Source organism: Bubalus bubalis, chromosome 14 (genome assembly GCF_019923935.1).
Source record: "Bubalus bubalis isolate 160015118507 breed Murrah chromosome 14, NDDB_SH_1, whole genome shotgun sequence".
NCBI classification, from domain to species: Eukaryota; Metazoa; Chordata; class Mammalia; order Artiodactyla; family Bovidae; genus Bubalus; species Bubalus bubalis.
The window spans coordinates 55,553,242-55,565,104 of record NC_059170.1 but is presented as its reverse complement, the minus strand read 5'-3'; the positions used below and the strand labels follow the sequence as shown (position 1 = coordinate 55,565,104).

The following is an 11,863-nucleotide window of genomic DNA, read 5'->3' as shown; positions in this document are numbered from 1 at the left end:
CTTGGGGAGCTCTGGAGCTGGAATGACTCTTTAGAGTTGCCCCCAAGTTGAGACAATGGAGCTGGACCTTGGAATCTCCAGGCAGTCATTGGTGGTGGACGCCCCCTGGAGGAGCTCTAAACTTGGCTGAGGCAGGTCCCTGCAGCCAGAGTCTGTGTCCAGTGAGGGAGGCAGCTGTGTGCCCCCAGTTCAGGGCAGGTGGGGGATGGACACCTTAGTTATGAACAGTGCCTGGGTAGAATACCATAGCTGCTGCTAAGTCACTTCAGTCGTGTCCGACTTTGTGCGACTCCACGGATGGCAGCCTACCAGGCTCCTCCATCCATGGGATTTTCCAGGCAAGAGTACTGGAGTGGGTTGCCATTGCCTTCTCTGGAATACCATAGCAACTCACTACAAACACACTGGTTCTATAATGCCTCCTGAATTCCGAAACATTAAAATGTGAAAAAAGAGTACCTTAAAATGGTAGATTCAATAGGTTTCTTTCTTTCTTTTGATATGGAGTGAGAAGAACCACGATAGACAACTGGAAATCCAGGGGCTTTGGGGACTCATCTCCATTGTCTTGTCACTCAGGATTCTTCTTGCAAATCTGTTTCACTTTTTTCCTTGATATTCCAACTCTCTTTGCTGAACTGTTTAGCACAGCCCACCTGGGAGGTGAGCCGTGGCTGGTGCCATGCTGGCAGATGTTTAAATACTGGCCCTCTGGACAAAAAGAACTGCACACATATATTCATGTTGTTTTTACCGATACAAAGGAGACAGAGGAAAATGTATATGTGATAATGAATGCTATTATACTCTGTATTGTAAATTTCATATAGCCCATTGATTCTCACAGAATGCTTTCATTGATTTTTGCAGAACTCTTGTATCCCCAACTAACCTGTGGTTATAATTGATGAATACGTCCAGCTCTGACATGAATACTGATAGACATTTTTGCTTAAATTAATGAATAAAAAGTGAAACAACAAAGATTCATGTCAGAATGTCACTTGTTGGTCAATGATGTGAGAGGCTTCTTTCATAATTATTATTGAAAGCTGAGTCATTTTATTTATTTTTGTCATACTGGGTCTTTGTTGCTGACTATGGCCTTTATCTAGTTGCAGCGAGTGGGGATTACTCTTTGTTGCAGTGCTGGGGCTTCTTATTGTGGTGGCTTCTCTTGTTATGGAGCACGGGCTCTAGGTGCTTGGGCTCAGTAGCCATGGCACAGGGCTTTGGTGCCCCGAGGCATGTGGGATCTTCTTGGACCAAGGATCAAACCCATGTCCCCTGCACTGACGGGTGGATTCTTATCCATTGTGCCACCAGGGAGCAAAGAACTAAAGAGCCTCTTGATGAAAGTGAAAGAGGAGAGTGAAAAAGTTGGCTTAAAACTTAACATTCAGAAAACTAAGATCATGGCATCAGGTCCCATCACTTGATGGCAAAAGGATGGGGAAACAATGGAAACAGTGGCTGACTTTATTTTTGGGAGCTCCAAAATCCCTGCAGATGGTGATTGCAGCCATGAAATTAAAAGACGCTTACTCCATGGAAGGAAAGTTATGACCAACCTAGACAGCATATTCAAAAGCAGAGACATTACTTTGTCAACAAAGGTCCGTCTAGTGAAGGCTATGGTTTTTCCAGTGGTCATGTATGGATGTGAGAGTTGGACTGTGAAGAAAGCTGAGCGCCGAAGAATTGATGCTTTTGAACTGTGGTGTTGCAGAAAACTCTTGAGAGTCCTTTGGACTGCAAGGAGATCTAACCAGTCCATCCTAAAGGAAATCAGTCCTGAATATTCCTTGGAAGGACTGATGTTGAAGCTGAAACTCCAATACTTTGAGTTTCAGACTGACTCCTTGGAAAGAACTCCTTGGAAAAGCCCTTGATGCTAGGAAAGATTGAAGGCAGGAGAAGGGGACAACAGAGGACAAGATGGTTGGATGGTGTCACCGACTTGATGGACATGAGTTTGAGCAGGCTCTGGGGGTTGATGATGGACAGGGAAGCCTGGCATGCTGCAGTCCATGGGGTCGCAAAGAGTCAGACACGACTGAACGACTGAACTGACTGAAGTGAACTGTACCACCAGGGAAGTCCTAGAGGCTTCTTTTTGATTCACATAATAGTCTTCAAATCCTGGAAGAAGAACCACACAAATCTTTGTCTTCTTCACTATGTAATGGCCATAGACATGATGCTTTAAATTTCATTTGTATCAGTGGTTCTCACCTGGAGAGAGATTTTGCCCCTCTGGGGATGTTTAGCAATGTCCAGAGACATTTTTGGTTGTCATAACTATAGAAAGGGTGTTACCAGCACCTATTGGATTGAGTTAGTGACATTTCTTTTCGAAAAAAGAATTATCTGGCCTAAGGTTGAGAAACTGTGAACCATATTATTAACTTTTTCCCCATAACTTTTTAAAGCTTAGGTAATCAAGTCCAGATTGGTAGCATTTGCCAATTTCTGTGGTGTAAATACTCCCATTTTGGCTGATTTCAAGTTACCAACATGAGCTCCTCAAGTGTGGCATCAGGGAAAGACATGCACTGAGCTCAACATTCTATAATATTACCACCACATAGATGCAACAGTCATAACTAACTCCAAGAGCATAAATAATAGTAAAATGTGGTAATATAATTAGTTAGAGGTAATATAATTAGGATAATAGGTTCTGTGTATTTATTACTGCTGTTTATAATATAACATGTTTAATTGCTAACAAACATTTGATTTTTAATGATAGCTATGCATAACAGCTGATTCACAAAATTTTTAAAAAAATGAAACAATGGGCTTTTTTTTAAAAAGAAATATTTATTTATTTATTTACTTGGCTGCATTGGGTCTTAGTTGCAGCTTGCGGGATTTTTAGTTGTGGCATGTGGGATCTAGTTCCCCAACCAGGGATCAAACCTGGGTCCCCTGCATTGATGTTGCAGAGGCTTAGCCACTGGACCATCAGGGAAGTCCCACGCAGTAGCTTCTTGCAGTTCAAAATGGACTGATCTGGCTCCAGCATGCCCCTGGAATGGTTTCCACCACTCTCCAATCCCCACCTTCTGTACCTGCAAAGACTGACTCAATTCCAACATCAGTTTTCCAGGGCACAGACTCTTGACTGGTCTACATGAGGCCAGGTCCCAGCCCACTCTCTGTGAATACGCAGAAGCAGGCCTGTGAACGTGGCTGGCTCCAAAGGGAGCCGGCCCCTTCTATTTAGGAAATTTCCCAAAGCACCACTGTGAGTGGGCAGATGCCCTGGGAGGCCCCATGACAGTACTGTAGACACCGACACAGCTTCCTCCCCCATCTTGTTTATCAGGACTTCCTGCAGACCGAGTTTCTGAATCACCCGATGCTCCAAAATAATATATTAGATCAGTGGTTCTCAAAGTGTGGTCCCTGGATCCACAGCGGCTGCCTCACTTGGGAATTTGTTCAAAAAGCAAATTCTTGGGCTCCTCCACAAACCTTTTGAATGAGACATTCTGGGGACCCACAGTCTGGGTTTTTAAAAGTCCTCTGGGTTATTTTGAGGCATGCTGACAATGGAGGGCCACTGTATGAGATTTTTAAATTTAAATGTTTTAATGAATGAATTAAATTTTTGTTGTTGTTGTTATTGTTGTGCTTTGTGGCTTCTGGGATCTTAGTTCCCTGACTAGGCATTAAACCTGGGCCCCAGCAGTGAAAGCACCAAGTCCTCATCACTGGATTGCCAGGAAACCTCCCAGTATGAGATTATATAGTTTTCAAAAAAGAAGTTACAGTCTATCCTTTAGGACAGCAACAAAACAAACCTAGATCATCTTGATTAAACTTGGTATTTTCCCATTTTCCAGAAATCTCTTAGGATGGGTTATTTCAATGGCAGAATAATCTCATCAATTATATACCTATTGAGTTTTTACTTTTTCTTGTTTTAGTTTCTGTAAATACTTTTAATAGCCCCATATATGCTACAAAATCATGTTTATCTTATATAATTAAACTTTTAGCTGGTAACATCCTCATGGGTAGGACTATGTACAGTATCAATATTTGGTTTAGTCCACAGAAGCTAAAGTAGTACAGAGCTCATAGGAGACATCAAAATATTTTCATTTATTTACTTACTTTCGGTTGTCCTGGGTCTTCCTTGCCGTGCACAGACCTGCTCTTGTTACAGCAAGCGGGGGCTGCTCTCCAGTTGTGGTGCTCAGGCTTCTCTGGCTGCAGAGCTCAGGCTCTAAAGCACAGGCTTCAGAAGTTTTGGCTCTTGGGATCAGTAGTTGTGGCACACGGGCTTAGTTACCCCGAGGCTTGTGGGCTCTTCCTGGACCAGGGATAGAACCTGTGTCTTCTGCATTGGCAGGTGGAGTCTGAACCCCTGGACCACCAGGGAAGTCCGAGACATCTAAATATTGACTGAATAAGTATGAAGGTTAGAAAACATTCTCTTTTTTATCTAATTTTTTGTTTTCTTTTACTGGCTTTATTTAAAATTTATCATACATGGTTTTTAAAGTAGTAATGCTGAAATTTTATAAAGAATTTCAATAGTAATGAAATAAAACAGAAAATGACTGCCTCTCAGGATTCCCCCCCCCCCCAAATTATGGAATTTGTACAATTGTAGTATAATGAAGAATAGGTAATAATCTGATATTTGGATATGTTTCTGTTCAATCACTTTCTAGATTTACATGCTTTTTTTTTTAACCAAATAGAGACTGTATGTTATATTTCTAGTTTCATTATCCTGCTTTCTAATTTTTATTTAAAATTTTTTTCTTGGCTGTGCAGCATTTGGGATTTTAGTTCCCCAACTAGGGATCAAACCAGCAGCCCCTGCAGTGGAAGCACAGAGTCCTAACCACTGGACCACCGGGGAAGTCCTCTACTATTTTTTTTTAACTAAACATTATGTCATGAGGGTTCTCATATCATTGAATATTTTCTGAACATATTGTTCAGTTGTATGTATGAATTATGACTTTATTTAACCATTCCCCCAGATATGACATTTAGATTGTTTCTAATATTTTGCTCTTTAAAAAACTGCAATATAAGGGGATGCATATTTTAAAAATGAATATGACTCCTTAGAATCAGGATTAAGTGGTTCTCTTGAGTATTTCTTAGCTCTCCTGGTCATCTGTTTTTCACCTCAGTATAAACTGAAAAGCTTCCTTATCAGTTTGCTTGTTCAAGTACTTGTCTTTCTCACTTTCCCATCTTAGGCCTTTATTAAGACTTAATGCACATATTTACATAAACATCAAGATCAGTGAAAATCTGAAATTTAAAAGGAGCCTGTTTATAGAAGCTACTGTCTTCCCTGGTTTACGTGAGCTGTTCCTTCTCTGTGAACTTCCATTACTGTTACAATTACTTGTGTCAACCTTCAGGTTTTTGTGTCATCATTTCTAAACCCTAAACAGGAATAGGCTAATAAATTATTATTTGCTTATTGAACTATAAGTGACTCAGGAAACAAATCCATGTAAAAATGTTCCTATGTTTAATGATTCAAGACCTTTTTTTTTTTGGTAAAAGTTTTCTAAAGCCCTAAAAGTTAGCAAAGCATCTTAGCTCAGAGACTGAATTAACTTTCTATGTTGATTTATTTCTGGCAAAAGTCAGATATCTTTTAAAGGAAATATAACCAATACATACATGTATGCAGTAAAAGTACTTTGTAAATTGAAACAATTCTCTATCATCTTTTATTTTGCTAAACCATCTCACCCATTAATGAATTGACTGAACTGAATATTTCTTTCCTTTTTTGACTGGGGAAAAGTAGCATGTCTAATATTGTTCAGTTACAACTTAACTAGAAACTTAAACACAGCTTCAGTGGTATGGGCTTCCCTGGTGGCTCAGAGGATAAAGCATCTGCCTGCAATGTAGGAGACCCGGGTTTGATCCGTGGGTTGGGAAGATCCCCTGGAAAAGGAAATGGCAACCCACTCCAGTATTCTTGCCTGGAGAATCCCATGGACAGAGGAGCCTGGCAGGCTACAGTCCACGGGGTCACAAAAAGTTGGACATGACTGAGTGACTTCACTTTACTTTCTTTCACTTTCAGTGTTATAGAACCAAAAATAAGTATAAACAGGAGTCTGGCAGGCTACAGTCCACAGGGTCGCAAAAAGTTGGACATGACTGAGTGACTTCACTTTACTTTCTTTCACTTTCAGTGTTATAGAACCAAAAATAAATATAAACAGTTTTTAGGGTCTTTTAAACATTAAAATCTGTGACATAATTTCCCCCCAATTTAATTTGTCTTCTTGCAAAGGCATTAAAAATTTTTTCAATTACATCTTTAATCATCTCACTGAAAATCTTCATTGCTGAACACATGACCAAAGAGATTATCTCAGTTTGCTGGGGTAAGAGAGTTCCAGAAAAACATCTATTTCTGCTTTATTGACTATGCCCAAGTCTTTGACTGTGTGGATCACAATAAACAGTGGAAAATTCTGAAAGAGATGGGAATACCAGACCACCTGACCTGCCTCTTGAGAAACCTATAGGCAGGTCAGGAAGCAACAGTTAGAACTGGACATGGAACCACAGACTGGTTCCAAATAGGAAAAGGAGTACATCAAGGCTGTATATTGTCACCCTGCTTATTTAACTTCTATGCAGAGTACATCATGAGAAACGCTGGGCTGGAAGAAGCACAAGCTGGAATCAAGATTGCCGGGAGAAATATCAATAACCTCAGATATGCAGATGACACCACACTTATTGCAGAAAGTGAAGAGGAACTAAAAAGTCTCTTGATGAAAGTGAAGAAAGCTGAGCGCCAAAGAATTGATGCTTTTGAATTGTGGTGTTGGAGAAGGCTCTTGAGAGTCCCCTGGACTGCAAGGAGATCCAACCAGTCCATTCTAAAGGAGATCAGTTCTGGGTGTTCATTGGAAGGACTGATGCTAAAGCTGAAGCTCCAATACTTTGGCCACCTCATGTGAAGAGTTGACTCACTGGAAAAGACTCTGATGCTGGGGAGGGATTGGGGGCAGGAGAAGGGGACAACAGAGGATGAGATGGCTGGATGGCATCACCGACTCGATGGATGTGAGTTTGAGTGAACTCCGGGAGTTGGTGATGGACAGGGAGGCCATGGCGTGCTGCGATTCATGGGGTCGCAAAGAGCCGGACACGACTGAGCGACGGAACTGAACTGAAATGTTCAATTATCACTAAGATATACGAGCAATCTAAAACTCAGGGAGGAGGGACAAATTTACCTCTGAAATTATGTAAATGAATGTACTGTAATTGTCTAAGTTTACAGGTAGTTTCACCGGCCAGCAACAAACACCTTTTACTCTATACTTATGATTTAATATTATTGTTCTGGGTTTTCTCACTTGAGTACATTAATTTTGGCACGCAGGTAGCTTCAGGAACTCCAAAGTGAGATTCTCGTGTAGCAGGTAAAGATCTGACTTCAGTAATCATAAATGAAGTGTTCCGCTATGAAGCTTTTGCACCTCAAGTAGCAGGTACAAAAAAAGCATAACCTTTATCTTCTTTTAAAACTGAAGTATAGTTGACATAGGTATATAACTTGTTTTTTTAAAATGCAGCATCCATTTAGAAGACTCGTGTTCGTATTTTCCAAGTTTGTTCGTATCTCCGCGGAAACTATAGGCACGCTGTCGGAGAGGGCCGCCAGGGGGCGCCGGCCCTCAGCGACTACGTAAATAATAGGAGTCCTGGAGCGCTCTTTCCCCTCCTCTCGCTCTCCTCAGTTTCCGCCGGAAGCCGCCCTGTCAGTTGTTGTCCTCCGGTATTTGGGCTGGCTGTGTGTAAGTAGGTTAGCGGCGGCTGGCTGGGTGAAAAGTCTTGGTCTAGGGAGCTGGAGCGGGAGAAAGAAAACTTGAGACAGCTTCAACCCGGACAGCAAGATGGATGTTCTGAAATCGGAGATCCTCCGGAAGCGGCAGCTGGTGGAGGACAGGAACCTGTTGGTGGTGAGGAGCCTTGGGGTCGTGGGCGTTGGCGACGGAGGAGCTGAGTGTTTGCGTCGCGGAGGGCCTGGGGAGAGGGGAACGGTGCTGAGAGGGTCCTTGATGGGTGGGGCTCAGCCAGAACCCCGCCGCGGCCCCAGAGAGGCCGCAGCTAGACCCACTGTGCCCTTGGCACTCACTCGGGAGCCTTTGGGATGGAAGTGTGGGAATTGCAGGAAGACCCGAGACTTTGGCAGTTCTCTTTTCTCCAGCTGTCCCTCACACCCATTCCCGTCTGTCGGTATTTTTCGGACCGCCCCAGTTCTTCTGGTCGTTCACTTCTGTCGTTTTACGAAGGCTTTGCACTTTATGTGTACTTCCTGTTTTGTCGCACAGGATATTAAAAAGATGTGGTTAAGGACCATGACTTAGTAAAATTAATGATTTTACAACTTCAAGGAGGTAGTTAGGTGAAACTGCCCCCACTCCATTAGTGCTCAGCGTGGACGAATATGACGGCTGGTACAGTTTAGTGCTATTGTCTTGATGGTTGTGAAGTCTTCAGGAGACTCACTTTTCACTCTCAGTGTCAATGTAACAGAGTGAACGGGTAAATAATACCTGAGTACTGAGAATAGGTTTGACCTCAGAGACCCTCTCAGAGGGTCTTAACGACCCCAGGGGCTCTTGTGGACTACTCCACTGTGAGAACACCTGACTTAAGTATTTGATGTAGTGTAAGTTGGGATTGTTAGCTTGGCAGATGGAGGTTTCATAATCATTGAAACTTTAAAAAATAATTAACAAAGTGGAGCTAATTAAATAGAGTGTTATTTAGCAAATGGTGTGGGGCAGAGTTTGTTCATATTTGTAACTTGGTATTTTCATCTCTTTATAGGGGCCTTTTACCTTTGATTAGTGGTTTCTGGAGTATTTGAAAAAGCTAATTTAGATGTTGGAATGCACAGTGGGTGTTAGAAAGGGCCAGGTGTTGAAATACAAAATATTTTCGGGGAAAAGGGCATCAGGAAAAGCTTAGCGCATTCTCAGGGTTTACAACGTGCTTATTTGCATAATCACGTTCTTTGTCTTGGAAATCAACCTTTAAACATGATTAATTATAAACACTGATTCTACCTAATTGTTCTTAATTTATCATCATGTATAAACTTTTTCTGGTATGTCTTTAATTTTGTAATTTGATAGTTGATTTAATTACTCAGATACCCCTGGCCAGGAGGTAAGATTGATTTCCCAATTAGGGCCAGCAAAGGGACATACATGAGATGGGGATTAAAATACTGAAAGTCATAGTTCCAGTTAGTAATCTGCAAGGCAGTATGCAGAAGGCTTCATATCTGACACCTTGTTTAATTTGTGCATCAATTCCATAAAGTTACTTGTTGCTCCCATTCACAGATGAGGAAATGGAAACTAACAGAAGCTAGGTTGATTTACAGATTGACACAGAACTGCACAGCTAGCAAGAGAGAGAGCCTGAATTGGACTCCTCCTCTTCCACTCTAAAGCTTACTCCCTTAACCACTGCAGACCAGCTGTTTATCTTCACCTGTGAACATAGAACTGGTGTTCATAGGGTTAATCTAAGAATTAAATTACTTTAAATTAACATACACAATTTGTGTTTTTCAAAGCACCATAGTATGCTTTCTCATTTGAGCTTTACAGCAACTCTGCTTGGTACATAGGGCAGTTAGTATGCTCTTCCCACGGATGATGAAGCTGGGGGTTGCATGATTTTCTCCTGGCTCTGGGGTGGATCTCAGTCCCCACTTTGTGGGTGAGTTCTCCTGTGTAACATAGGGCAATATGTGTAGTGAAAGCGAAAGTCGCTCAGTGGAGTCAGACTCTTTGTGACCCCATGGACTATACAGTCCATGGAATTCTCCAGGCCAGAATACTGGAGTGGGTAGCCTTTCCCTTCTCCAGGGGATCTTTCCCACCCAGAGAATCAAACCCAGGTCTCCTGCATTGCAGGCGGATTCTTTACCAGCTGAGCCGCAAGGGAAGCCCAAGAATACTGGAGTGGGTAGCCTATTCCTTCTCCTGCAGATCTTCCTGACCCAGGAATTGAACTGGGATCTGTTGCATTGCAGGTGGATTCTTTACCAACTGAGCTATGAGGGAAGCCCAGACTGGGCACTTTTTCTTTTTAATGCCTGGGGAGACAGTCATTTGCTTTGCCGCCATATAATTTTATACAGAATCGTTTGCTTTATAGCCTTTATCTTTCTGTATCATAGTGTCTGTCAGTAACTTTCAAACTTCCCACCGCCCCAGGCATAGTAAGAATTAAATCTATATTTCGATCTGATATGTATGAAAAAAGTTTTATGCAACATTTCCTATCTTAAGTACATGTGATTCTATCATACATTTCTTTGTTTTAATCCTTTGTCTTGTTTCATTTTTTAAACAATTTCTGGTCGCGGGTCAGTGAATCCTTTTCACTACCCTTTCCGTAGCTGGGAAACGCCCATTTCTGTTGTACTGTTTTTCCAGAAGCGCCACCTCCTCTTTGGTCTATTTACAATGTAATGTTTAATTTCTGCTGTGACTTCTACAGCAAAGTTGTTGAGTTATATGTGTTCTTCTTCATATTTTTTCTGTTATGGTTTATCATGGGATATTGACTGCAGTCCTTTGTGCCATACAGTAGGACCTTGTTTATCCATCCTGTATGGAGTTTGGTGTCCCAGCTTTTTCTTTTTAAAATTAATTAATTTTAAATTCTAGCAACATTTAGAACGTGCTGGGTCTTCGTTGCTGCGAGGGCTTTTCTGTAGTGTTGTCAAGTGGGGTCTGCTCTCTAGTTGTAGTGCTTGGGCTTCTCATTTCGGTGGCTTCTCTTGTTGTAGGTCGCGGGCTCTAGGCATGCGGGCTTCAGTAGTTGCGACTTCTGAGCTCTAGAACTCGGGCTCAGTGGGCTCTGTTGCTTCTTGGCATGTGGGATCTTCTGGATCAGGGATCACACCCATGTCTCCTGCATTGACAGGTAGATTCTTCACCACTGAGCTACCAGGGAAGCCCCTCAGCTTTTTCTTGTTAGTCCAGTAGTTGGATATAGTAAATATCCAACTACTGGATATTTACTTGTGAGCACCCCTTTGTCAGAACTGGAGGAGCTTCTAAAGCGGCCTCCTGTCCCCCGTGTTCAGTGCTCTGCCAGGTGTAACTACGTGGAGGTAAATTCGGCCTCCCTGTTGCTAGAATGCCAGTGCTTTGGAGTCCTGGTGTTGGTGAATCTTCATTTAACACAAAGCCTCATTCACTTGGAAAGCCAGGCCACTACAGCACTCAGTGGGGCTTAATTAGCAGTTTAATGAGTTGCAGTTTGGAAGATGGACTTTGTGTAGAATTTTAGCTTTGTTTTTTTTCCAATGTTTATTGAATGTTTCCTCTGTGCCAGGTACTACACTGTGCCACAGAGGATTTTTTTTTTTTAAATAATGTTTCATCCTTTACTGTAAGGAACCTACTTTCAGTTTTATAAAGAGAAGCCATCAGTCAATAAATTCCTCACCTTTCTCCTGTGAAAGTGGATGAGGTATTGGCTGTATGTTGGGTCACACCTTCCACTTACATGTTGGAGCCCAACTCTCATCTTTATTAGCGTCATTAGAACCTAAATATCACTTGTCTCCTTTCCTCCTGTGTCTTAATCTCTCTACTGGCTCATCTTCAGTAGCACTGAAACACACATGATGTGTGTATGAATGTTTCAGTGCTGTATGTATGTTTTAACAAACATACATACATCTCCTTTTTTTGTTTGTTTTTTAAACACAACTGTTATTAAGAATAAAATCAGAAAAAAACCCCACACAGCTGTCCTTTTTCTTTACAGCCAAGCTTCTTAAATTCTATTTCTCACTTACTCC

The 11,863-nt window shown here is 41.9% G+C and overlaps 1 protein-coding gene across 16 annotated transcripts in view; it reads left to right on the top strand.

Annotated features, from left to right (window-relative positions):
* The first annotated feature begins 7,757 nt into the window (after positions 1-7,757).
* The window catches only part of PRPF18 (pre-mRNA processing factor 18), an 80,461-nt gene continuing 76,355 nt past the window's right edge, over positions 7,758-11,863 (top strand). For 14 of the 16 annotated variants that reach the window (XM_044928119.2, XM_044928118.2, XM_044928128.2 and 11 more), the window contains exon 1: positions 7,760-7,985. In XM_044928119.2, coding sequence (XP_044784054.1) covers positions 7,920-7,985 — 66 coding nt within the window. In that variant the 5' untranslated portion in view covers positions 7,760-7,919. Of the gene's footprint in view, positions 7,986-11,863 lie in introns of all 16 variants that reach the window. The other 2 variants (XM_025264641.3, XM_044928129.2) reach the window with 2 other exon arrangements.